A 27,083-nucleotide genomic window follows, 5' to 3' on the forward strand; every position below is an offset into this window, starting at 1 on the left:
CCAGCTAACAAATGTTGCTTTTACACACCCCGACAAGCCCAGAGTGTGTGGAAGGGGAGCAGCTATAAGGAAACCTCTAACTCATGTCGGCTGAGAGCAGAAAACGCGGCAGCACGGAGCAGAAACAGCCGGCGGGCAGCGCTGGGCCGCGGCAGCCCCCCAGTCAGGCTGACCCCGCCGGCCAGGGCGAGCACCCGAGCGGGAGCTGCAGCGCCGGGTTCACCACCGCGGGTGTTAAACGGGGCCGGAGGCACCGCGGACAGAAATGTTCTCGTTGCGTAACCGGCCAAAACAAAGTCTCCTGCCCAGTAAACACTGAGCGACAGCAACGTTTGGCACGCTGCTGCGGCTCGGGGGTGAAGTCACGGAACTGCTGATTTGTCATCATTTCGAGCAGCAACCCCAGGCGTCCTCTGGCTGCAAACACCGGGGCGGGGGGGGACACGACACACACGAACGTCCCCTCGTCTCGCCGAGGCCCCCCCCGCCCCGCCCCGAGCAGAGCCCGCCCAGGCTCGGCCTGCAGCTCCAGGCCACGGAGCCGCCTGCCGCAGCGCCCCGCCCGCAGGCCGCGGAGGGCTGAGGGACACCGGGGAGAGATGGCGGCGCCCGGCTTCGTCCCCCCGGCGGCCGCGGCCGGGAAAAGGGGGCGGTGCCGGGCCGGCGGGGGGGGGGCGGGGGACACTCCTCCGCTGAGGGACGCGGCTGTCCTCCTCGTCCCGCCTCTCGGTGTCACGCACCGCCGGCACTGCCTGACCTCCGCCGCGGGCCGGTGCGGGGCGGAGGAGAGCGGCGGCGGGCGGGGGCACGGTCCGCGGGGCGCAGCCCGGCCGAGGGAGGCGGCGGCGGGCGGAGTGAGGGGGCACTGCCGGTGCCGGCGGGGCAGGTGCGCCCGGGGGCGGGGGGTCGTTCATGGGGACTCCCGGGCAGGTCCGGGCTGTCAGCAGCCGGGGCGGAGCGTGCCGGCAGGCCGGGTGTTTTCCTTTCACGTCGTGAGTAATTGCGTTTTGTTTTCTGGTACGCAGGATTAAACCCCAAAGCCAGAAATGAGGAAGGTTTTGTGCGTGGAACCCGTCATTTTCATCTACATATTTGCGTCTTCCTTGACAAGCCCGCTGGTGCAGCAGTTCATCTACCGGCGGCTGTGGGAGGAAGAGTACAACTCCACTTTCATAAGCGATAGCAATGCCACTCACTGTGAGCAGAATAAAAGTAGCCCGATTTATATCAAACAGAAGGTAAGAGGGGAGAAAAAAAATACAGTTGTAAATAAATTTGCAGCCATTAGGTGCTGTCTCAATGTAACTGCCTTTTATATAACCTTGCTTAACTTTTTATATATAGAAAAGCAGTCGTTTTACTGTCACTTTACTGTCTCCTTGCTCTTGTGATGCGCGGTAGGTAGCTGTAGTGCTTTAAAGACAAAGATTTGTCTCCAGGAAGATGCTGAGGTAAATTCCTATTTTAACGGGAGTTGAAAGTCATCTGAGAGGATTTGGCCCAAATTGGCATTGGCCTGACGTTATAGCGGGTACTGCCGAAGGCTCCTCCTTCCAGCAGGAGTTGTGCAGGTGTTTATGAGCCGTCAGTTGTCTCTGTGACTTCCAGTGTTCTCTGTAACTATGTCAACTTTGGCAAATGTCCTGTAATTTTCAGGAATAAGATCTAGCGTGGAATACACTTATTTCAAAGGAATTAAAAATATGAAAAATGGGGAGGTTTAAGATTAAAAAAAAAAAGTATTTTTAAAATGTGAAAAATTATTTAACTGATCTTTGCACGGTCAAACATAACTGATGATTTACCATTCATAGCAGTGCTAGTCTGCCTTGTTGAAATAAAGAGGTGGCAAGATGACAGCATCCCATGGTCAATTACATTTTCAGCACTTTTTTGTAGTTCAGCATGCTGGAGAGCTGGTTGTTGATTGGAACCTCTTCCATTGCACTTCCAGGGCAGTTTTAATGTACACTTAAGCAGAACTGACTGTGGGCTGCCAGCAGAAGACATGATCATACTCCGTTTTCCTTTCCCCTCTCCCCCCCAGTGTTGTTCCCCCCCATGTGTTGCATCTTGCAATTCCACAGTCGGAGGGTACGGTTTGGATTTGGTATGGCCCCTGATTCAACGGAAAGATCATCTCTTTTTTTTTTGAGTTTGTTCGGTTGCGAGTGTTGTTGTTTTCTGAAGCAGTGCACTGCTTGGACAGAGTGGCCATGTAATTGCTGTATCTAATATGGGGATGGCAGAGGGAACACATTTGCAGAAGAGGTACAACAGAACCATCCTTCACAACAACAACTGGCAGTTAGGCTGGATTAAGTGGAACATGAAACCATTGTAGAGTCAGAAAACTAGATGACTCTGTAAATTACACAGAAGATGGAGTTATGGAAACAGCTGACATTCCTCTATGCTGCTGAAAGGGCACCTGAAAATTTTCGCTCACATCCCAGATTTGAATCTCTGATGTGCTGCATATGCACAAGACTGAACACCTGAGCTTATCTACTTCATTGGTCATATATAAAATAATTTTTTGAATAGTTCCTGCTTCCATTCAAGATGATCAAAGAAATAATTCAGGATTTGTGGTGTGGAACAGGTTCTTCCTCATGTGACAGAAGCTGGTCTTATTAGAAAGCATGTGAAAGTAAAAAGGTCAATAGAATTGTAGTCCAGTGTGCTTTCTCGGCTGACCCATCAGCCAGGAAGGTAAAGTATGCCACCCATTGGGATTAATTTGGAGATAATAATCAATTATTGTCTGAGTAATGTTTGTATGTTACTCCCCCAAAGTGTTTTATTTAGTGTTAGCTCCCTGTTTGGTGCTCTGTGTGTGCATGGTGTCATACGGTGTCATGTGTGTCAATAGGAGGAACAACTTGAAGAAAACAATACGTGGTGCATACAGTTCTAATTGCAGAGCCCATCAAGAAACCTGCTTTTCACAAACATTTCTGCACTTTGCACTTGCTAGTTACCCCCCAAATTCAACCTGTTGTCAGACTGTGATCACCTGTGCTCAGGATATAAGACTTTGTGTTTCTTTTTGCAAAACACTGAAGCAGAGTGCTTAATTTCAGCTGAAGGGTCTCTGACTGATGTGGTGGTGAATTCACATGTTACAGGTTGGGGTTTTTTGGATACAAAAAAGGATACAAAGTATAACTAACTGGATATGTGAGAACCCGAATCCTTCAAGACCTGAGCTGAGCAATGGCCAATGGAACTTCTTTTTTTTTTTTTTCCCTTTTCCTGCCAAGTTTGCATTCCCTCCATATCAATAACCATTGATATGGTTATTATTGATATGGTTATTATTATTGCCAGCAGGGCAATGAGCTTGTGAACAGTCATGCTCTTGTCTGGACGTCTCGCCTGCATTTTGTGACCACACTTGTTCTCATAGTATAAGAATCTGAAATGCTCCAAACAGCCATTAATTTCAGTGGAATTCAGACTCTGTGCTGGGTAATAATCCTGTGTGTGGGGAAAAGAGTAGATTCAGCAGTGCAGTTCCACACCCTTTGCTGAGGATATGTGAAGTAGGTGTTCTGGATTTTCCAAGACCATCCTAACTGACTTCTGTTTACAGAAGCTGTAAATTTTGCTGTGAGGAGTGTTCCCAACAAGCCCTGTTTGGCATTAACTTTTAGAAAAACACCTTCCTTAGTAGTTAATTTAGTGTAAGTCCTTCCATTCTGAGAATGGAGAAGCTTTTTCCTAATCTCACCTATTTCAAAGCAAAATGTAAAAGGAAATTGAAGACATAAATCACTTGGAACTTGCAAAAAAAAGTAGAATATAGTTCAAAATGGATAGTCTTTGCAGCATTGAGATTAATTATTTCTTACAATTTGAAGGAAATTAGTAATTTTATAATAATCATTTTATATATTAATAATTTTATAATAAAATGAGTTCAAAGGTAGTTTGAATACAAGCTGAAGTGTTCCAATCACTGGCTTGGATAATCCTTTTTTTGTTTATTTAGCTCAGAAAGAGTTACATTATTAATCATTAAACATTATTTATCATCCAGTTTATTATTATCCAATCCATGTGTTTTCCTTTGCTACTTTATAATATTTTTTTTTCATTTTATCAGCCTGTCAATTTATCATGTTCTGTACATTGTTCAGCCTCAGGCACTACACTTCTCCCTTAATTTAAACCTTACATAAATGAATTGCTTCTTCATTTTTCTTCTTTTAATTTTAAAATCTGTCATTTTAAGAACTATTTCCATCCACTATGAGCATTTTTTCAGAGTAGAGTGAATTTGCAGATTAAAAAACTGGACCTTTCTCTTCAAATTTATGTAGTTCCATTGATTTTAATAGTTATGTGATTTTAAAGCAGCTGCAGGCTTGACCTATCATTTTCTGCATTCTTTTCCATTGACTTTATAAAAACATGAAGTGGGCAGTTGAGTGCTTTACACTCTAAATGGAGTTCTTCTGTACTTTTGTCTTTTAGTCTTCTCGTCAGTAGACAAACAGTCATTTATGTCTGCAAGGTCATGGCCATTTGCCGTATCTGGATGTGTAGCCGCGTTCTTTATGTTGCCCATCTACTTCCAAACCAAGGAAACCCAAGTCTTTGTTGTTTTATTCCTCCAGTTTCATTATGGTTTGGCAACAATATTTGTATTGTATGGTTAGTGTGGGTTGGGGTGATATATAATAGCATCTAGTTTTATTTCTAATGTATTAGCATTTCTTTGACGCTGGTGTCTTTGAACTTGATGATCCTAGTAAAGAGGCAATGCCTGCAACTACGTAGAGTTCTGCTTGTCAGCAGAGGAGGAATTAAAGATCAGAATATCATTTTCCATCTTGGTTTGTTCAGTCTTCATGGTTTTGACCCTTCCAGGGTGACTATGGTGCTGGCTGGTGGACAAGACGTCATGAATCCTAAGGTAGTCAGACACCATAAGGGAAAAAAGTAAAAGACTTCAGGGCGCTGGGGATCTTGAGGGACTTCCTTGGGGGCCTCAGGATCAGTTGAATTTTCCTCCTGCAATAAAACCTGGTATCTTGTAAACAAACAAAGAGATTGAACTAGAAACTCATGGTCTTTACCTGTAAATACAAATCTGAATGTATAAAGCAACCAGCAGCTTTTAAAATTGCCCAAAGTACATTCTAGGTTTGGGGTTTTTTTTTTTTCATCTTTTGGATGCTACTCAGTGGGGATTATGTTAGCTACAGAGGAAACACCTGAAACTTGGCATACAGATGGCTCGAATACAGGCTGAGAATGGCTTGGGAAGACTTACACGGCTTTACCTGCTGATGATTAAAGAGTGCAACCCCTGCCCAAGTCAGTGTGATACCTCAGAAAACTTGAAGAAAACTTTCAGAATGACTTTACTCTCTGCATCTGAAAGTTGATCTTATAAAGGGTTTGTGCAAATGAAGTTACTTCCTTTTCCCCTGCTGCTCTTCTGTCTGATCAGGTGGTTGTCTTTGAAGGGGCTGTTGTGGCTGCTCTCTGTCTGGCTTGCATCAATACATTAAAAGCAAGATCTGAATTAGCTCACTGAGTGTCATTTAGCAGCTGGCTTCATTAACAAGATAGTCTTTTTTTTTTTTTTAATTGACTTTTCTTTAGTTCTTTTTTCTACAGCTATTCACGTTCTGTTAACTGGTTGATTTTCAGCTACATTTGATTTTTATACGTCCGTTAAAAAGAGCTCAGAAATGCTGTACCCTATGTTAGTACCTGCTGTAGCGTATCTGTAGAAACATTACTGATTTAGCCAGTTTTTGCACTCAGAGCTTTCCAGTGTTTTAAAACTTCGTTAATTCACATATCTGTGAGTCAGTATAAATTTTAATGCTGTGTTTCACATTGTTATTGTTGTTATTATTAACATTGTACATTGGGGTACATGAGCATCCCCATTGTACACGGGGATCAGAGCAAATTCTGATCTCTTTACTTGCACAATGTGCTAGTCAGTGAATTGTTCCTTGTAACCCTTTCAGTAGGATTATTTGTGAGGGAAAATGATTTCCTGTGAGTAGGGAGCATGGGGTATGTTCTTCAATCAGAGGCTGTTTTACCACTGATTTTTGAGGTATTAAAATAGGCCCAGTGTCCTTTTGCCATACCCTGTACTGAGGGAGATACAGTGTAAGCACCAGCTCATGTAAATGCGTGTTCAAAAGAATTGTTCTCCTGTCTCCATTGAAACTTCTCTGTCAAGAGTACTATTAAGATTGTATTTTAAGAAATAAGTTCTGGCCTAAAATGTAACAAGGGATGTCTGAGGAATATTGAAGGTAAAATTACAAAAGTGCGAGTCTTTGAATATGCAATTCCTTTTTATTAGCGATTACTGTAATATAATGCATTCTTATAAACATATAGTAGTGTACTATATTTTATTATTGCATATATTATAATGTCATATAATCTTATAAAATCATATGTTTTGTAATAATATAATCTGTAAACATGTACTGTGCTATACATTATATTGCATGCTAATCATTATGTAAGTGTAATATTATTCTAGATGTATAGATTTTTTTACAATATATTATAGTATTTACAATTATTTTTGTCTTCTCTTTGCAGGAAGTTCAAGAAAAAGCCTCTGTGTTTAATATGCAGTTGGACTTAACGGGGGCAGTTCCCAGCCTTATAGTTGCCTTTGTCGTTGTAGCTAATGGGGATCGTCAGGGACGCAAAAGGTCTTTAGTTTTTCCATCGATGGGAGCTTTGATTGCTGGTGTTTGCCTCACTGTAATATCATATTTTTCCTTGTCACTCTCTATCCTATTTGCGGTTGCATTTATTACTGGACTGTTTGGGAGTATGGCAACTTTCCTTGGAGGAGGCTTTGCTTTTATAGCAGACGTGTGTCATGATGAGAAGCAGAAGACAACACGAATAGCTGTGGTGGATTTGATTTTTGGAGTTGTATCTGGATTGGCAGGACTGTCATCTGGCTACTTCCTAAGAGGAATAGGCTTTACGTGGACATTTGTGACAGCATCTCTGCTTCATGTCCTTAATATTGTCTATATTACATTTTTTCTGGAAGAAACAGTAAGTGTATCTGAATTTCAGCACCAGGCACCAGAATCTTGTAAAGAACTTCTGAGAGAGACATTTTCTGGAGTGTACATGCTTTTTAAAACTTCCCCTTATAAAAAGAGAATTTTAATCATTGTGTTACTTTTTACATTTATGACTTATTTGTTTACTATGTTTGGTGGGACTTCACTTTTTACTCTGTATGAACTGGATGAGCCACTCTGCTGGAATGAAGTATACATTGGATATGGAGCAGCTGCGTTCACTTCTGTCTCTCTGACCAGTTTTCTAGGAGTTTTCTTATTTTCTAAATGTCTCAAAGACATCTATATTGTCTTTATCGGGATATTTTCTTACATTGGAGGAATGGTCATGGCTGCCTTTGCCAAAACTACCCTGCTCATGTTTTTAGGTGAGTTCAGAATGGTTTGTTCCATAGTTAACAACATATATGAAAATGCTGCTATGTTATCTGGTAGTTATTGGACATACCATCTTAAAAGGGTCATGGAGAGGTAAAATATACAATATACTGATTTAGGATTTAATTAAAAGATAAAGTATGTGGAGAGAGGATGGAATTACTTGCTATGATTTGGTTGTAGTGCCATACAGATATATTGGACTATTTAATTTCTTCATGCTTGTGTAATTGTGTCTAAGTGCACTTCTAGTCCAACTTTTCTATTGCCTTTTACTATTTGGAGAACTGAGTATTCAAAAGTATATGACTAATTAATTTGCAAGGTATTTTGTAAAATCCTGGATTTTTGTTATTTCAGTGTCTCATGACTGATTCATTGCTTTACAGTAAGAGTGCCATCTTTGCTCTGCTTTATGCCTATTCCTGTTCTTCGATCCATGCTGTCAAAGGTGGTTCTCACTGGTGAACAGGGTGAGTAGAATTTGGTGTTAAACAATACAGTAATGTGGTATTTCAGAACAGAGATGCACAAAGATTACCTTTAAACAAACAGATATGTATTGGTATTTTAAGACTGTTTTTCTTTCAAGTTCCATGACTCTATGTTGTGATATTAATGGCTTTTGACTCTGAATTTAATATAAACAACACTATGTTTAAAAACTACTGCAAATTTCAATCTTCAAAGGAGATATTGCTCTAAAAATAAAGACCATGGGGAACTTGAAGCAGAGGAACGCTCAAGATGTATACAGATGTGATTTCACAAGTGCTTCTACATTCACAAGATTTTGACATGCAGAGAAAGATACATTTCTGTTATTTAGTCAATGATGTCACACTTAATAATTTAGAAAGCTAAGCAGTAGGTGGTCAACCTTCAAAGCACTTGAAAACAATTAGACGTGGATCCTGAGCCATGGGTGCCTATGGCTACTTAGATGTGTCCCAAAAGATGTAACATACTACTTTTGAAAGTCCTTTCCTTATGGAACACAGAAAAAAGCATGTCAGGCCTCAAAACGTGGCTCTAGTATCCCGTATTTTGCTTTTGGGGCGCATATACTTTCTAGAAGCATTTTCCTGAGTTGTTTGGTTTTATTTTTTAAAAGATATATCTTAATACACTAAAACAAAAGATCTCTTTGCACTTGACTATGCTAACGTACACCTCTGTTTTTGCAGTTTCTCGGCATTCTTCAGGGCTTTGGCTACTTGAGTAGTTTGATGCAGGAATCAGGTTGCCTCTCGTCATCCTTTTCTGCTTACCTATTGTGATTTTGTTTATAGTCCCGTGAATATGAGTGCAACTTGGGAAAATGTGTTCAACAAGACACTGATGGGATAGACTGCCACCCCAATGGGTAGTTCAGTGCAAACAAGGTTGCTTCTTTCCTTTCAAAAGTGATAAGGAGATGGTTATGTGCTGAACAAGCAGTCTTTGTTGGATCAGAGCCTTTTCCACATATAAGGGTGAAGATTAGAGAAGGAAGAAAAACAAAAGGGAAGAGTGAGAATCAAGAGGAGAATTGGAAGCGGTAAAGAATGAAGATGTGCAGAACATGGTTAGTGAGGATGAACAGTTTGAACTTCATGTGATAAGCAGATTCAAAAAAGTAGGTATGGTGATGGAATAGTAGCACAGAAAAATAGTTCCCATGAGCAAAATGTGGTTGTTTTTTTTTAATTTAAAACCCGAGTCTTTTGTAGGAGTCCCCACGGAAGACACTTCCATAGCAAATACATATGATACTTGGGTGCTTGTTACTTGCATACTTGATAACATACTGTAGATGGATAGATCTTTCGAAACAAGTTTAAAAGCTTAGGTACTTTGAAGGGGTTTTGTTTGTAATTAATCTTTTTTTTTTTTTTTTTTTCAGGTGCTGTGTTTGCTTGTATTGCCTGTTTAGAAGTTGTGACCGGCACTATTTCCCTTTCAGTTTTTAATATTCTCTACGCAGCTACTGTTGCATGGTTTTCAGGCTTTAGCTTCCTCCTATCGGCAGGCCTTTGTCTAATTCCACTGGCTGTCCTCTGGTAAGTATGGATCAGGAGGCTGCTTCTGACTGCTTTTGCTGGTAATTTCTGTTTTGACATGAGTTGAAGCTGAATGGTTTAGTGCAGTAGTTCTCAAACTTCACAGGTACCATGTGACCCAGTGCCTTTAAAATCTGTAAAAGATCTGCACTAACTTTAAGGCCCATATGAATAAACCTTTAGACATGGTCAAAAAATATGCCTCTATAGTATTTGCATCTCAGCATATCTAGTGACCATTCAGTAATACCAACAGTGAAATACTGTAAATATTCATGAATATTTACAAAAGCAAAGTTCACTTTACATTATTTCCAATATAAATTATGGCTTTTTAGGGTGCTGGAACATAGGTCTAAATGACAGAAAGATCACTTTTCATTATATAGATTTATATTTGGGGGGAAAAAGCTGGTTTTCTTGAGAGGGTGGTACTCTTGCTGGAGACTTGTATCTTGTTTCCTAATGCTTAGATTTTACCTCAGTCACCTTTTATCAGCTGCATTTTAAGTTTTAAATAATAGGCAATGATAATGCTGTAGATTTAGAACATTTCACATAATTTCAAGTCTGTACCTGCCTCACTACAGTGGTTTTACACAGTCTATTCAGAGCAGCTGCACTAATGGTAACTTAAGACTAAGGTAGTGATTCCCTCTCAGACCTGAGGGAATTGAAGAAAGGAGTCTTGTATGTGTGGAAAATACTTTTCAGTAAAGTAATAAAAAATTGAGGAATTCAGTTATATTAACAAAGGCTCAGTAAATACTTGTTTTATTAAATACTATATTTAGCTTAGTCCAATGTGGTATGGTAGAAAAAGGTTCTGTTAAGAAACTCTCTTCTGTGCAAAAGGTAACAGATACTTACCATCAATTAGTCCATCCTGCAATCAGGACCATCATCAGCATAAATTTTTGGAAGTTATTCTCCTTTTTCTTCTGTCATGAGTGTCTCAGATATCCCACCCTTTGAATAACCATTCTCTAAAACCTTTCTTTTGAGAGCAGAATGCATAGTTGTTCCAGTCTGTAGTAAATCAGGCATAGTAGTTTAGTACTTATCAAAGACAGCAGTAATGATATTGTGTAATTTGTCATAAGGGCAACGCTGTCATTGCTTTTGTTTACTAAGATTTGTCAACAGCTTTGTGCCACAGAAGATGGCTGTAACAGAGCGCTATGGAGGGTGTTTGTTGGTGCTGAATCAGCATGCTGTACTAAACTATCTCAGCTAAAGATATCTCTCTTATCTGTGTCTTACAGTTGGCTTCTGTGCACAAGCTGGAATGGGGAGGACTTGGCTCTGCTTGTACCTGAAGAAGTATCCAGCATAGAGAGTGTTGATAGTTGAACAAAGGATTCACCTATCTGGGTTTTCTAATCTGACATGCAGTGGCAGAGACCTTTATGTCATACGGAGACCATAGAGATAACACAACAGTTGCAGATGCAATCTCAAAGTGGCCCTGCAGCAATAAGCACTAAATTGGTAGCACTCTATATCCAGTCTCTTTTTAGCACTTGAATGAAGTTAGCTCTCATACTTAACTACGCAAATAGGCTGGTGATGGAGATTTTAATGCTCCTTTCAGCATGAAGAAAAAAATAAGGTAGGATGATACTCTCTTTCCACTTACCCTTTCTCAAGTTTGAGAATGTCAGCTGTGGCTTGTGAAACATTTTGTATCATTCTAAGTGGGGTGACAGAGATAAGCTTATCAACTCAGACAGTGCTGGCAATTCTGCTGAAGCCAGCGGAGCTCATGCCAGCTGAAAGGCAGTCCACTGTGCACATCTCAAAAGGCCTGTCTGTATGGTGAAGTCCCAAAACCTGTCTAAAATTACTAAAATAAAAGGTAGTTTTTTCAGAACCCAACCAAACCGGAGGCAATACTTGCACCTGCTGTAAGTAGACATACTGCTCTGCAGTTAGCAGAGAGTGTTTGTGTAAGTTTAATGTATGATGTGTGGACTTTGCCAGTGACTTAGTTCTTAAAATGGATTTTCACACAGAACTGTCATACTTAGAAAATTTCCGGCTTGCAGAGTGTGAAGTTTGGCCTATGCCTACATTGTGCAGAGGCAATATTGCACATTTATTTTTATCATTTTCCATATATTAGGGACTGCATACAGACACCTCTGTTTTTGTCCCATAGATATTTCTTGTTTTCTAGTTAAGTTGGCTGTACTTCACTTAAATGTTTTTTCCAGTGAAAGGCTGTAATAACATTTCTTTTCAGTGGATCTTTGATTTTTAACAACCTGAAATGAGGTGACCAAATCTGAATCATGCATCTAATAATCTTGCAGTGGATGCAGCATAATTTATGAGCACTTGAGCAGCATTTCTCATCTTCAAAGCACTTTACAAATGCTATTAAGAACCTCCTTCCATAATAGATATTATCCTCCCCTGTTGCAAAGAGAGAGAAATTAACAGAGAGTACAAGTGACTTGCACAGGGCCACAGTACAAACTGGTGAGACTTCCAGACCCAGGAATCAGTTTCTGCATTGACTCTTCATCTTTTTGCTTGAGATTTTTGAGTAGAAATTATCCTGAGTATTAGCTTCTGGAATGCGCAGCAGAAGGGTAAATACACCACCATGTTAAGGACCAGTCCCGTGAGGTTTTTTCAGAGAGAGTTTGACAGCCAGTACTGTTCAGATTCCTTAAAGTACAGGTGGATTGTACGTGACTCTCTTCCCTCTGAACAGATTAGATGGACAAATCAAAATAATGTAAAGTGGTTGACATTCAGAGAAGGAGAATTCTAGGAAAGCAACTATGATGTGGGAACTGACTTCACGTGCACACAGCTTAGAATAAATCAGTTTTCACCATCAGTGGTGAAAACAGTGTTTATCCAGGACAGGGGGAATGGATATTTACACAGCTAATAACTATAGCCAGCTCTCACACTTTTGTCCTGAACTACCAAGGCTGATGTTGGCAATTAAAGATCATTAGCTAGTTTAAACACTAGCCAGTAAATAAAACTGCTTAACTCTCCTCCCTTGAGGAGCACAAGCTGCTGCCAACTTGTTGGAGAAGGAGTTTTATAATAAACATGAGTACTTGTAGAGAGATTAAGAAAACACTGATGTAAAGGATTTCAGCACAAAGATTACATCGTCTTTCTTGCCTCTTTGTTATGCAGTTATGTAAGGCTTTAGCAAATTAAGTATTTCACACAAAACTGCCTAGAAAAAGCAAAGCAAACGAGGATGGGGTGCATGCCTTCGCTTCCTCTTCTTCAATGCACACCTCTACTAGCATGGGGAAGGTAACCACAAAGCAAACCCATTCCATGGTGGCATCACGTCAGTCCAAATAAGAACAAGCACGTACACTTCTGGAATGGCTTTGTTATGGTTTGGTTTTGCTGTAAAAGTACTTGCTGTTTGCAAAGTATTTCTGGTAGACACAGCATTTAGAACTGGTTGTAAGTTTAGGTCAAAACACATGAAGGATATGAACTAGCTTTTCAAATCCTTAGCATGGTGCAAGTTGAGGAAACCAGGTACTAATGTGCTTCAGATTATTAAATCAGAATCTTCCAAGTTTATTGTAGTTGCTCTATTTCTATATAAATGCAAACTATTCTGACAGAAATTAATAATGAATTTCCATTTTTTAAACTCTATGTTGTATTTGTAGTTCTTGCATTGTGTTTTGACAAACGGCCAACAGGATGACTGGTGGGGAACGTTTACATAAAGCAGCAGCACTATGGTATCATCTATTTTTTGGGGTCATAACAAACAGCTTTTGCCTCCCTCTTGCTCTTGGGGAGAGGAAAGGATGCTGCCCAGAACATCAGCACCAAGAGGAGACAGGGAATTGCAGAGCAGGGACAGCACTGCTGTCTGCAAGAAGTCAGCATAGGGGCTTCTTGCATTGCACCTGTTAGACCAGGGGACCCACAAGTGCCTTCCAAGGCCAGGCTGGATGGGGCTTTGGGCAACCTGGTCTAGTGGAGGGGTTGGAACTAGATGGTCTTTAAGGCCCCTTCCAACCTAAACCATTCTGTGATTCCTCCCCTTGCCCACGTTGGGTCCAACATGAGACCAGGGCTGGGTCTGTCCCAGCTCTGCTTGCCAGCACACCTCGCTTGGCCTGCCCCCACGAGCTGCTGCTTGCAGCGCCTGCTTTACAGAACGAGGCTTGTCGAAATAGAAGAGGCTGGACCAGGAAGCCCAGTCCCCAACTCAACCCATTGTAACACTGTGCAAATGTAACCCTTCCTTTTGATCCCAAAAGCTCTTTGTTTCAGTCTTGTTTGACTTCCGTTACTTTAACAGCATAAATTCACGCACAGACCTCTTACACATACAACGTACTTTCCAGCCTGGATAACCTCCCCTAAAATTAGCTTCCTTACAGACATAATGAACAAGGCAACTTCCTTGCTCTGAATATGGCTTGATCTCACCCCAGATTAAAGTATACTAATTGTTGAACAAAACCACCTAGAAATTATATCCATATAATTAGCCTCCTAATATGCCTGCTCCTCACAGCACTAATGAGAAACTCCACTATATGACTTAATGTAGCTTTGCTCAGATACAATAGCATCCATCTTTCAACCACCACCAGGAAAGGCCAACTAGCTAGACACACTGAGGAGGGGAGCTATAAGCTAGAGGTAACTGTGTACAACTAGGGGCTGGCTCCCTGTTTTCTGGAACAGAGCTGGCAAGAAGGCAGACCTGAAAATCCTCTTAAAAAACCATGCCCATACATTAATTTGTCCCAGACCTGGCAAGGTAATCCCTCAGCCTTTCTGGCCTCCGCCTAGAACCATACAAACCCTACTGAACCCCAAGCTTGCTTTACAACAACAGTTTACTTTTGCTTTATACAGAACTGCCAAGAAACTTGTCAATTATAAAATAGCAGCCAATTCTGCTATTTAATAAAGTGTATCAGCCCACAGAAAGACCAGGACAGCTGTGGAAAACAAAACAGTGAGTAGGTCTATGCTTGGATGTTCAATTTATTGGTTCTATGTTTAACCTCCGTAAGGAAAAAAAACCACGAATGAAATAACTTGTATTTCATAGCACAAGCCTCTCATCTCTGCAACTCTCAAGTGAAAGACAGTTTTAGAAACTTCACTTCCTAAATGAAACAAGTTTACATATAAAACCACCAGGAAAGTGTCTCATATGGTGTCATCTCAGTGTTTTTAATTTGCTGCAATGTTTTGCAATTGATGCACATAAAAGCACTGTAAAATTTACAGGATGGAAGCTAGAAGCTTTCACCCACATGGATAGGGAATTTGTGGCAGCTCTGAGCCTACTGAAAAGCACAAGAAATGTTTACGATTGTGAAAAGAGGTTTATAGAAACATTTCTGCTAAAATTATCTACAACAGAGCACTAAGTACACTTAGCAGTTTAACCAAGTCATTAAAACCTGCTGAATAAAGACAGTTCCTGTCTTAGAAATATTGTTTCTAGCTCCCCACATATGACAAGAGATGACACCTTTTGAACCACAGACTTTTTTTTTCCTTCTACTATGCCATACCATATTAGCTGCCTTGCAGGATTTATATGACACTTTCATGTATATGACATCAGAAAATAGTTTTTACAGCCCTGAATTTAATCACACGCACACACTTTAGTACACAACAAAATCTTTCAGTGGCCCACCCTTTTAAAAGATGTATTTAAGTATAGGTCTCTCATTCTCCCTTAATTAAGATCTGATTTTGGTAAACCCACAAAAAATGATTTGTCATCAAGTACCACCGCATCTTCGTGTTCTCACTGCAGCAGCTTTCTTAGGTACTGTCATAATTAGGCACTGCATTCTTTCTTAACCACTGAATACCAAAATACCCAGACCTAGGAGTGCTCTTTTGGATTATGTTCCCAAATGGATTTTAAAACATGCCTTTAAACGCCACGTAGAACTTGCTTCTACTTCCAGAAACCAGGATAACCTCTCAGGGACACATGAAAAAATCCAGACCTTTAACTCCCTTCTTACAGCGATACTTCCAATTCTACACAAAAGCTTAATGAGTCACTCATGAACAACTGTCAACAGGGACAGATAAAAAAAAAATGTATGTAGCATGATTCCATTGGCAGTGCAGAAGTTAAAGATCTTTAAAGATATTGCAAGAAAAAGGAACAACACTGTGTTATGGATAAGAGATTATTGATTTATGATTAAATATATTTTGGAACGCAATAGCATTTATAGCAAACTTTTATTCAATAGTTTAAAAAGTGTATGGAAATTGTCATGAACAAAGAGTTACTCAATGGAAAATACCTTCTTTTTCCCCTTAAAAAGTTCTTCTGCAAGAACATCCACTGATGCATTTACCTACAGTAATCAGCTTTAAAATGCAAGGGTATTTTTTGATTTCTTGTATACATATACAGCATTTCCATAGTTAAGATGCTATTGTCCTGAGCAGTGTATGAAGAGAAATTATTTAAACTACCTAGTTACAAGATATTTATATAATTGACAACAAGCACAGAACAATTTATAGACTTTAAACATTTAATGTGCCTTTTCATCAAGGAAGGCAAATGATAACTGTAGGACTGCTTAACACTGTGAGTGTCAATTTAGTATCATGTATTTAGATCTGCAGTATAAAGACACACACAAAACATTTGTGGAGTACATTTTGTTACAATAAACCAAGCTTGTATTCCATCATTATATGTGGTTCTCCCATAACCTCACTCTGTGAAGGATCTGGAAAAAAAAAAAGTGGACAGCATGAGGCTTTTACCAAGCTATAAAGACCAGTAACTATGAGCACAACTGTATTCCTTTTTCTTTTTTTTATTCTGATGCTTAGTGCAACAGTTACTTTATTGATTCTTATACAGTGTTGCACAATGCAGGTCTGTAACTGCTAAGTCTCTATCCAAAGCAATGATCAGATAACAAATACATTGATAGTGGCACAGTGTTTCGTAAGGACACACACACTTCAAGTACAACCAACCAGTTCTACATAAGCAGTCTCCTATAGCCCTAATCTCAAGGCTGATGGAGTTTTTACTTAAGAAAATTCAAGTCTGGCTGAAGTTTTCCCCCACAGGTGCCCCACACCTCTTTCCGATATAACTCGTCTGCACAACAGGAGCTCACACTTCAGCCCTTTTGTTAGTTAGGACATATTCTTGGTTTCTCCACCTAACAACCTAGTTTCACAGAAATTTTATGCCTTTAAATATCTCTGATATTTCCTCCATTCTGTAAAGTATGGTTGACATTAGCCACTGTACTCAAAGGTTATCAAGGAACGTGTAGACACAAGAGCTACCAATACCCACAGTATGATCTTCATTTCCATACAAAAAAAGAAAAATTAAAAAAAATCAAGGCCAAAAAAAAAATGTGGTGACTGCACTTTGGAAAAAATACATCTTTCTTCATGGGTGTATCAGAGAGTTTTCCTTCCATACATAGGGCATATTAATGCCCTTGATTTCTTCAGACACCAAAATTATCAGCCTCAACTGATAAGTAGAGCCTTACCAAAACCACTTCTAACTCACTCCTTAGCACTCTATAAACATGTAACAGCTTGTTGTGAGCAATGGTAAATAACCAAATTCCTACAAATTATGTTTGACATTGCTCTACCCCTTGAAACACAATAACCTATGATTCCTTTCCTTTCTCCCTGTAAATCCATCCCAGAAAATAATCCCAGATTTACCTCATGCCTCTAGATTCCCCCTTACCCATCCATTATTTCCAGTTTCATCTCCCTGGCTCTTACTATTCTCCAATCCTACCTCAAAATACCTTCTGCCCCCTTCCATGTCCCTAACTACTAGCTAGAAATAAAATATTTTAAACTATTTTTCCAGGTTTATTCTATTCCACACATACAGCCCACCACACAACTGCAAACTGCTGAATTAATATGAGGGATCCTTCCCCTTGCCACATCTCTGGTTCATTAGTTTGGTATGTCTCCTCTAGCCTTTCCTTCTTTTTAACTATAGAATTTACTAGAAACTTCGTATCTTTGTAACCTCCACCTGTCAAAATCTGCACAAGTAGTTCAAAAGTTTCTGGGGAAACAGGCATACAGTGTGAGTGCATAATCTTCGACTCCTTTAGAAACCCAGCTTACAAGCAAATACTGGCTTACTCAATATTTTAGAGTAATTTCCACACAACTAGCAGCTGAACCACATTTATTTCTCCTCCTCCCAGTGCTTCTTTGCCTTTAGGAATTCAATTTTTTCTTTGTATTCTTTGCATTTAATTCTCTTATTCTGTAGAGACAAAAAACTTCACAGTTCCCCAATTTTACCTTTATATGTTTCCATAACATTCAAAACAGAATGTATTTACCATTAAGGATATCCTCAAAACCGATGCATTCATCATTTCCCCTCAGAGTATCCAGCGCCATGTTTGAGCTGTGAAGAAATGGGAGACGCTGGACCTGTAAAAATACAACAAGAGTTCAAGTTGCTGCAAGTCTGAAATTGAGGGGGTTTGTATTTGGATTTCTCAGTCTGAAATGACTGAGAAAAGCAACAGGCAAAGTCAATTCTTCCTTCAAAAAAAAAAAAAAAGAAACAAGAGAACTACTGGCACACATAGATAGCAAAAACCTAACACCACCATCTTCTACTGCTTATCTCTGTTTTGAAAAGAACAGCCTTTCACTAGATTTGTAGCTTTTGCTGCAGTGTAGCTACTACAGCAAAGAGCATAGTTTTTAAAAAAGATAGGTTTTTTCCCTCTTCTGTTATCACATAAAGCTGGGGAGGCTCATTGCAAACACACACTTGTACAGCCCTAGGTCAATATTGGGTGACTGACATTACTGCAGTGTCTGGAAATGACATTCTAAGTTTCCTACATCTCCAACACAAGTCAGGAATGTAAGTGAAAGAGCTATATTGATTTTCACATCTAAACATAATCCTCCTTGCAATTAATCTAAATTCATATTTATTTCTCTGATCCCCACCAATTTTTAAGTTTCAAGTCCACTCCCAATTACTTTCAACACTCTCCTCTGTGCCCTTCACCCACAATATTACAAAAAAGTTTTGAGTGGTACACACAGCATTCAGAGCCTAAATATTCTGAGAATGGTATAGCTGTACTTACAATTGCATTCACCACTAGTAGTGATACTTCAGTTACACGATGAACACATTTTACAACCATAAAAATTATCACATAGCTATCTCCTTACACACAGATTATGTCAAAGATTTCCACAATCACTACTGGTACAATTGTCAGAAGTTCAAATACACTATTCCAGTAAGTATTTTAGAAAAATGAAATTAAACCACAAGAGAGTTTGTGTATCTAACATGAAGCTGGGAGTGAAAAACCTCCTAATCACCATATTTCCCCTACCCATCCCTCAAGAATACTGGTGAAGACACACTAGCAGAATATCCTCACCTGCATCATTTTCTGCCGTGTGCTAACATAAGTTTGGAAAAAGATTTTTTCCTTACAAGACAGCACAGCTGAGATCAAGGGATGTTTTCATACATCCTGTCTGACTTTCACATCTTCAAGACCAGTAATTTCTGCCAAATTTAATGCAGCTCACTGTGGTTCAGTAGCACCTTATCCATTGGAAGAGAGTATAAAATCGTTCTAACCCACTTGGAAAAAACAATAGCTTGACAACCTTCAACAAGTCAAAAAAAATTTACTAGGACCAATGAGCTTTCTATGTTTCCTAAGGGACAAAGTCAAAGTCACCATCCATTTACCATCCTAGGAGATAACAAGAAAAAGGAGACAGACTCAGCTTCCCAATTAAGAGTTAAAACCTTTGAACTTCACTCCCTGTAGACCTCCCCAATCTTACAGGAAAGGCTGTGGAACAGTAATAAGCTCATAGCAAATTCTCTGCTTTAGTTTTCATGTTACCTCTATACCTACTCCCAAATCACTACCTGCTTCAGACCTCCAAGTCTCCTTTCCCTACAGGTGCAGAGATTCCTTCCCATGAAGATCACACCTTCCACAGAAGAAAGTAGTAATTTTAGGAATTAATACTCAATTCCTCCTGCTTTTCTCTGAAGGCTTACAGGAAGCTAGTTCACAGAAAAGCTAAAGCACTTACCACTTCACCACATACCCAATAAAAGAACAACAGCTGAAAAGGCTTTAGCATAGTGACTGTTCTGAAAACTATTAAATGCAATGTTTGTTTTATTTTAATAAAAGCAGTCCAGTGAAAGAATTTCTTTTGGAAACACAAGGTATTTCAATGCAGACAGATGTGTCTCTGAAAGCATGTCCTGAGATAAAAAAGCAGTTCCAGTTACACCAGTTGGATAAAAATGCCTACCTGTTTCACTGCTCTGAATTCCATCTGCAGCTTTAAAGGCGCATGGAGTCCTTGAATATTTCTCAGTGTGGCAAAGTTTGTTTTATCTTGATTTAACTGGAACTATCACAAACAACATTGATTTCAGAAAAAGTTACTTTCAAGTACAGCCATAGAAGACATTTGTGACATCCTATTTAAATGAACATGCTTATTAAATTTATATGTAAAAATTCACCATCATATGTGTCTCAAATGTACAGGAAATATAGTGATGCAGTAATATTTGTTTTATGAAACTGAAATTGCTTTTTGCTGGATTTTATTACAAATCAATAGTAGCAATTTTATTTTGTTATTTTTGACAATCAGGACATGTAACACCACCAAGTGGTGTAGTTTTGCACTACTTTACATTACTACAATATTGTCAGCATGAACTGGAAGCAAACTCTGGTTTAAAGTAAGAACACAAAAGCCACAATTGATGTTATTGTTAGCCATCAAAGACTCTACTTGAAAACACTTGAAATACTTTTCTGATCAAGGAGGCAGATAGAGCACCACTTATACTCCATATGACTCCAAAAAGCAAAAGAAAACTTGTAATTTTATTAAGTGCTCTAAAACTGATCAGTAGGACCAAGAAAATCTATTTAGTAGAGGGTTCTTTTAATTAAAAAGTGCTGGCTCACAAATACTGAATTACACAAAAAGTAACTTACACTTAATGTAAACTTAAGCTTCAGTAATCCAGACTCAAATTTGGCTTTCATAGTTGTGACTACATGCATGTAATGTTGACACAGTAAAGTAAAACAAAAACTACAAATCTCTTGTTTTAAAACCCGTACTCAATCACCCTGACAAAAGCCTACTAGTACAAGAATATCATCCCATTTTATGTGGAGAGATCCCAATAAACAACAGGAAGATACAAGTCAAAGGCATAACATGCATTTTCTTCTCAACTACCCGTGTTGAATGCTCTTCAAAAGTGTCCTGGTTTCACAAACCAGAAAAAACTGTTTTCACCCAAACTGACCAAAGGGATATTCCATACTATATGACAACATGCTCAGTTTATAAGGAGCTTGGGGGAAGGGGGGGGGGGGGGGGCGGCAGCATTCGGAGCAATGGCGTTTGTTACGCATGACAGAGCCCTGCTTTCCTGGAGATGGCTGAACACCTGCCTGCCCATGGGAAGTGGGGAATGAATTCCTTGCTTTGCTTTGCTTGTGCGCACGGCTTTTGCTTTACCTATTAAACTGTTTTTATCTCAGCCCACGAGTTTTCTCACTTTAACTTTTCTAATTCTCTTCCCCATCCCGATGGGGGGGGTGGGGGGAGTAAACGAGCGGCTGTGTGATGCTCAGCTGCCGGCTGGGGTAAAACCACAACAAAAAGTTAGCAGAAAACACTATTTATATGCCTCATCCCAAGCTTATAATTCTGGTCACATTATTTTTCCATTTCTTTTCTTTTATAAAGGTAATAGTCCTTATCTGGGTAGCAGATTTGGTTTCTACTAGTGCTACCTGAATAACCTATCCTTTACAGCAGTAAAAACAACCATAACTCTCTCAGGCTAACATAAGTACATGTACATTCAAATGTACATGAAAATAATTCTTAGATAAATCAGCCATAAACTTACAGAAAAACTAACCAAAGAATATGTGGAAAAAAGACAACTTAAAAGTTTCACATACTTCTTAGGGGATCACATTGCCCATTTTAATTATTTCTGTGCATTCTTCCTCTCTAGCATGTAATCTTTCAATTATGCAGATATTATACAGCAAGAACAGTTAAAAACTAACTTATGGCAGTCAGTTGCAAAAAAAAAATCAATTGACAAATAGCTCTGAAACATTTATAACATTTGTAAATAAGCTCATGAAGTTGTTGTCACATTAGCATCGTCCCTTTAACCAAAGACAACACTAGCTCTGGTTAGAATTAGAATACATGAGACATTAGACTCAGACCTCATCATGCCGATTATCTTAGCAATTTGGAACATTACATCCAAGTACTGCCTTTGCTTCATGATATTTTATTACATTAAATCTTCTGTGACCAAACAGGCACCAGAGATGAGATTCAGTTCAATCAGCTATTTAGCCAAGGCTCAGTCTAGTCTCCCTTTACGTTCAACCTATGGTCCACAGACCATGAGTAACGACTAAGCAGGACAAGACTGCACACATGACAAACTGTATGTGTAAAATTTCTAGACAGGATCAAATAATTTAAATAAGGATTTATGGGCTCACAGACTGAAAGTCTAAAAGTGAAGATATGTGGTAAACTTACAGACAAAATGGGAGGATCAGCCTTCCAGACGTGACAGGTGTGTCCCCCACCTAACTACAGAAGCTTCATACACTACTAACTTAGTAAGGTTTAGTCATCTAAAAGTTATTAAGCAAATCCCTACTGGGAAACCTGCTTACATACTTGAAGTGGAGAGAGTCACATGTGGGAGGTTAACATTAAACAAATTTGCCAATGATGATATTTGTATAAATAAAGTGTTACTGTTGTTGAACATCTTTGTTCTGTTAAAGGCAAGACCGTGCTCATTACTTGTTACTGCACAAAGCAGTCCTGGTAACCACATTGTTAATTTAAATTTCATAATTAGTTAGGAGTGAAGATGGCTACATTTGATGTTATACTTACATTTTTTTCTGACAGCTCCAGTGGGTGGCTGGGCAACAATTCATTTTTCACACTTGTAAAGCTAGAAATTGAAGTAAAAAAAACCCCCTGAACTTCAAAAAAATTAATCGGGCTACTGCTTTTTTAGTTGCATTCCAAAACTAATCTCAGATACAAACCTAGAGACACACACAATTAACGTACTTCCAACTATCAAAAAAAAAAAAGCTTAACAGTGAAGCAATAAATAAGACCTCTAACTACAGCACTACCAAAAGAAAAAAAAAATAATTTCAGGCATCCTTTTTTCTTTATGTTTGACAAAAAAGAGTGATAGCTTTTCTTCCTTGACTCCTTTCAGAAATAGAGAAAAATATTAATAAATGAAAACATTACAGGTTTAATTACATCCAAGCTACATAGATCGTTCATGTTAGAACAATCCAAGCTTTTGGAACTGAATATTGTACATACAACTATGGCGGGGGATGTAGGTATTACCCACATTTTAAACTCCATGCACTTATTTTAGTTTCATTATCCAAGCCATGTACATAGTTTTGCACTCATGTCTACATGTATTTTACAACTAGCATATCTTTCATAATTATTAATACCTTGCCATCACTTTTCTAAAAAGATGTATCAAACAGGTAAAAGTAGAATAATATTACCTACTTCTTGAACTGAAGAGTTTCACAGAAAATTCAAGCTTGAAAGACAATCTGACTAAATGTGCACTTTAAGCTACAGCTTTTGAGATGTATCTGCCAATAACCTTTTTTAAAAAGTCAACATCCAATACATGCTTTCTTCCTGCTGAAGCTGAACATCAGCTATGGCACAATTCAATAAGAAAAAGTAAAGCATACCCTCTACGCAGAAGATCTTGACCTTCAAATGGTCCTGAAGCTGAAAATTCAGTAATCGGAATACTATCCTTCAACAGAGAAGCAGCGCCTCTGGAATTCTGAAACAAAAAAGTAGGATTGCTTTAACAGAACCAGACCACTTTCATATGGGCCATCGGGCCAGGCAAATGAAACAAAGTGCTCAAAGACTCCTTAAACTACTCATATACAAGCCCTAGACTTTAAAGAGTCTCAAAAAAAACCAACCAACCCAAAACACACCACCAAAACACAAACAAGTCTGATGACAGTTAAAGGTACTGATAACGCATTTTTTGGATCTGGCTGAAACAGTTAAACTTAGAATCACCCCTTGTTCATTCCCACCCTGGGCTGCAGGGATGAAAAAGAAGGTAGCAGGTCATGCTTAGCCAACAGGACAGAAAAGCACATGTCTGAACATTCCTTCATTTACTTCAATACAGACACAATCAAGTAAGATCAAATTATTTTGTCCATGTTTTAAGGCCGCCAAAAGAGGATAAGGTGTATTCAAGTGGTCTTGTACGCCAGTTAACTGAAAGAACAAAGGAAAAACAATAACTTGTGGCAGAAGACCAGAAAAACACACCTCCACAGACTTACTAAGTAAAGCCATCTTAACCCAGACCACTAATTTCATGCTAACCTGCCCGATTTTATTGAAGTGATTTTAGGATTGCTCATGCAAATTGCTCTACCAACAGGCCAACGTATAATAAATTCTGGAAAGTGACAGCAATAATCTGTGGAAGGTGACAGGGATGAGCTGTTCAGTGCAGCAATTTCCTCCAATAGGATCCAATAGAAGATCCATGCTTAGAGCTAAGGCCTTTTGTACTAACATGTTAATTGTCAATAACCTAACAGCTATTAGAAAACCCTAAAATATCTGCTATTACATGCATATAAAGCATTTACCAACTAACACACTCAACACTGACCAGACCTTTCTGAGATTGCTGTAAATTAAAACATTACAGAGACACGTTACCTGGAAGATGGGACAAGAGGGAAGATCAAAGTTAAAGTAAGGAGAAAACCATGAAATACACCCAAAAAGTAACGCTCTCAAGTGACACCAGTGCCCAGTTCGTCTTAGGTGGTGACACCAGCGCTACCCACCGAAGGCTAGAGGCACGGCCCTCCGCCGCGGGAGCCCCCGGCTCGGGGATCACCGGGGCTCCGGGAGGCTGGGGATCACCGGGGCTCCGGGAGGCTGGGGGGCTCCGGCCCCCGCCCCGTTCCCAGGAGAAAGACTTTACCGGCAGCCACGCGCCCTTCGCGCCTTCCCGGCCCCGAGCGGCACGAAGATGTCCGGCGGTGACCGAGCGGAGACCGGCCCGCCCAGGGGGACACGAGAGGCGCCTCCCCCCCGCCCCGCTGAGGACCCCGACGCGGCAACACGAGCGCCCGCCATGGCCGCGCCGGACCCCATGACTCAGCACGGCCCCAGCGCCCCTCGCCCAACGGCCGCCACCCGCGGGAACCCCGCTGAGCGGGCCGGACACGCTGCCACACGCACGGCGGTGCCGGTCGGCCCCGTACGAGTGCGACGCCCCCCTCCACCCGCCCGGCGCGGCCGCCGGCCCGCACTCACCATCTTGGCCCCACACGAGCATCCACTTCCGCCTCCTCCTCCTCCTCACTTCCGCTCCGCCCCCGGCGCGCTGCGTCAGACGCAAGGAGGGAACAGCAGCACCCGCCCCGTGCGCGGGGAGGGGCGGGGCCTCGCGGGGGGCGGGGCCGCTGCTGCGCTGACGGGGCGGTTGGTGGCCCCCGCGCGGCTCTGCCCTGAGGCGGTGTGAGGGATGGCAGCGCCCGCTCCGGCCGTGCGCTCTGCTTGCCCATGGCTTGGCTGCTTCCAGGGCTCTCGCTCCTAGACTTACTGCACTGTCGCCACAGGCCGGCAAAACCCAGCTGTTCTGGTGCCACCTTGGCCCCCAGCGGGAGGTGGAGGTGGCCAATGGCTTCCCGCAGTAGGCCAGGGCAGCCATGTTGTGGTCTCAGGTCGGGGATGTTCTTGGTCAAATCCATCCTTTCCCAATGAGCCACAGGCAGCAAAAGCAGAGAGCTTGGGTCACCCCATGAGTGTCACAGAGCTGACAGCCTGAGGTAGCGAAACGAGGCAGCGATGGTTCCTGAGGTAAACACGGCCTTGGGAGCTGAGCCAGCCATGGAGCCTCCCTGGGCAGCGCTGTGTGAACAAGAGGTATCGGGGTGCACTGTTCTTCCGGGGACCGTGGGCAGCCCCGGGGCCCTCATCTTCCATCAGTGACCAACGGGGATGGGCCTGCAGCAGGTTAGTCTTGGGAAATCTGAGAACAGTGGGTGTGCTGTGTTAGTAGGCACCTATTAAGAGCAACAATAACAGTATGGTGACAGGATTGATACTAGCTTGCACTAAAGAACTTTGAAAGACTTTCCGAAGATCATGAGAAAGTTTTCCACAAATTTCCCTGCATAGCTCCAGGTGTACATCTGGCGTATTTCTTCTGAGACCTGTAGCTCACTCAACCCTTTCAGATTTTGCCCCAGGTTGCCTTGGTGCTACAAGTTCCATGCGTGACAACCAAAGACCAAATTTTGCATAAAAAGCAATATTTAAATGGGAATTTTATACAAGTTTTAATGTCACGCTCAGCTTTGGGAAAAAATTACCCAAAAAATCATATGCTTTAATACTCTATTTTCTTCTTTCTTGAGCAAAATCCGTTCACCACTTAAACCAACATTCTCAACCAAAGCTCTGGCCCTTTGTATTCAGGTCTTAGGCTTAAAGCAAAGACTTCAAAAGAATGAATGGAGGACTGGGGTTTTTTAAATTTTTAGGAAAACGGGTACCACAAAGGTTTCTCTGATCTTATAATGGGTACTCAGATATTGTGGTGCTGGATTCATTATTATAGAATAGATGTGAATACAAAAAAACAAATCAAGTTCCTGTTTAAGTGCAGCTTACAGAAAAAGCTAGGTTTGTCACTAAATGTATTTATTTATTGACTGAGTTTGTTGATCCAGGATATGACTGTAGAGATGAAACATCTAACTTTCAAAGTCATTCTTGCAGGACAGAGACAGGATGCAATCACTCCATGTACATTTTTGACATCACTGCAATCGACAGTCTAGGCCACATAACATAAAAGAACATACATTGCAATAAAGATCTGTTTTTCCTTTAAAGGCTTTCACGCTAGGGAAAACTTCCAGACATAACACAAATCACACACACATTTTCTCATCAAATTACCAAGTATTTTAAATTGAAGCAAGGCTTGATTTCTTTCACAACCAGCTTTGTTTTCATGATCTTACAGTGAGCATCTTAACGGTAGATGATTGCAGTAGTATCTCATTCCTCTCTGTGGCCCTGCTGCAAGTTAATAGGAGTTACACTAGCAACCGTCAGGCTGACCAAACCTTTGATCAGAAATACAAGCACATGGTGAGTGATGAGTGCTTCGACTGCTCAGGAGCAGTAGGTATGGCTGCCCTCTGTGCGCAGATGATTTCAAGGCTGCCCCCCAGCACCGTGCTCACCAGAGCACAGAGAGCAGCTCACCAGCACCACGCCAGGCACAGCAGCCCCAGCACGCAGGGCCCTGTGTGCTGAAGCCTGCCGGCCCCGGGCAGCGTTGCTGGCATCCAGGTCTGGATAGTCTGCCTGAAGACATCTTCCA

The 27,083-nt window shown here is 40.8% G+C and overlaps 2 protein-coding genes across 5 annotated transcripts; one reads left to right on the plus strand and one right to left on the minus strand.

Annotated features, from left to right (window-relative positions):
* The first annotated feature begins 507 nt into the window (after positions 1-507).
* On the plus strand, positions 508-12,352 carry SLC46A3 (solute carrier family 46 member 3). Of its 3 annotated transcripts, none has more exons than XM_075742091.1 (6): positions 508-886; positions 1,026-1,238; positions 6,592-7,465; positions 7,865-7,948; positions 9,361-9,517; positions 10,783-12,352. In XM_075742091.1, the coding sequence occupies exons 2-6, from the start codon at positions 1,047-1,049 to the stop codon at positions 10,868-10,870; spliced, it is 1,395 nt and encodes a 464-aa protein (XP_075598206.1). In that variant the 5' UTR covers positions 508-886; positions 1,026-1,046; the 3' UTR covers positions 10,871-12,352. The 3 variants fall into 3 exon arrangements, with proteins under 3 accessions (XP_075598206.1, XP_075598208.1, XP_075598207.1); XM_075742093.1 differs by having other exon boundaries at positions 508-810; XM_075742092.1 differs by having other exon boundaries at positions 508-772.
* A 3,386-nt stretch (positions 12,353-15,738) lies between these two features.
* Positions 15,739-25,124, minus strand: POMP (proteasome maturation protein). 2 transcript variants are annotated; one of them, XM_075742094.1, is made up of 7 exons: positions 25,001-25,088; positions 23,749-23,938; positions 23,383-23,480; positions 22,532-22,592; positions 19,865-19,966; positions 17,884-17,977; positions 15,739-16,260 (listed from the first exon to the last, which is right to left on the minus strand). In XM_075742094.1, exons 2-7 carry the CDS (start codon positions 23,830-23,832, stop codon positions 16,193-16,195), a joined length of 507 nt encoding a protein of 168 aa, XP_075598209.1. In that variant the 5' UTR covers positions 23,833-23,938; positions 25,001-25,088; the 3' UTR covers positions 15,739-16,192. The 2 variants fall into 2 exon arrangements, with proteins under 2 accessions (XP_075598209.1, XP_075598211.1); XM_075742096.1 differs by lacking the exon at positions 23,749-23,938 and having other exon boundaries at positions 25,001-25,124.
* Positions 25,125-27,083: the final 1,959 nt, after the last annotated feature.

Source organism: Balearica regulorum, chromosome 1 (assembly GCF_011004875.1).
Source record: "Balearica regulorum gibbericeps isolate bBalReg1 chromosome 1, bBalReg1.pri, whole genome shotgun sequence".
Classification (NCBI taxonomy): Eukaryota; Metazoa; Chordata; class Aves; order Gruiformes; family Gruidae; genus Balearica; species Balearica regulorum.

Excerpts from the sequence above, each read along its gene's own strand:
- POMP (XM_075742094.1), bottom strand. The coding sequence starts at position 23,832 with ATGAAGGAATGTTCAGACATGTGCTTTTCTGTCCTGTTGGCTAAGCAT. Across the intron at positions 23,481-23,748 it reads TTTCATCCCTGCAGCCCAGG|AATTCCAGAGGCGCTGCTTC; the intron begins GTGGGAATGAAC and ends TTTTTGTTTCAG. Across the intron at positions 22,593-23,382 it reads CAAGATCTTCTGCGTAGAGG|CTTTACAAGTGTGAAAAATG; the intron begins GTATGCTTTACT and ends TTCAATTTCTAG.
- SLC46A3 (XM_075742091.1), top strand. The coding sequence starts at position 1,047 with ATGAGGAAGGTTTTGTGCGTGGAACCCGTCATTTTCATCTACATATTT. Across the intron at positions 7,466-7,864 it reads TACCCTGCTCATGTTTTTAG|TAAGAGTGCCATCTTTGCTC; the intron begins GTGAGTTCAGAA and ends ATTGCTTTACAG. Across the intron at positions 9,518-10,782 it reads ATTCCACTGGCTGTCCTCTG|TTGGCTTCTGTGCACAAGCT; the intron begins GTAAGTATGGAT and ends TGTGTCTTACAG.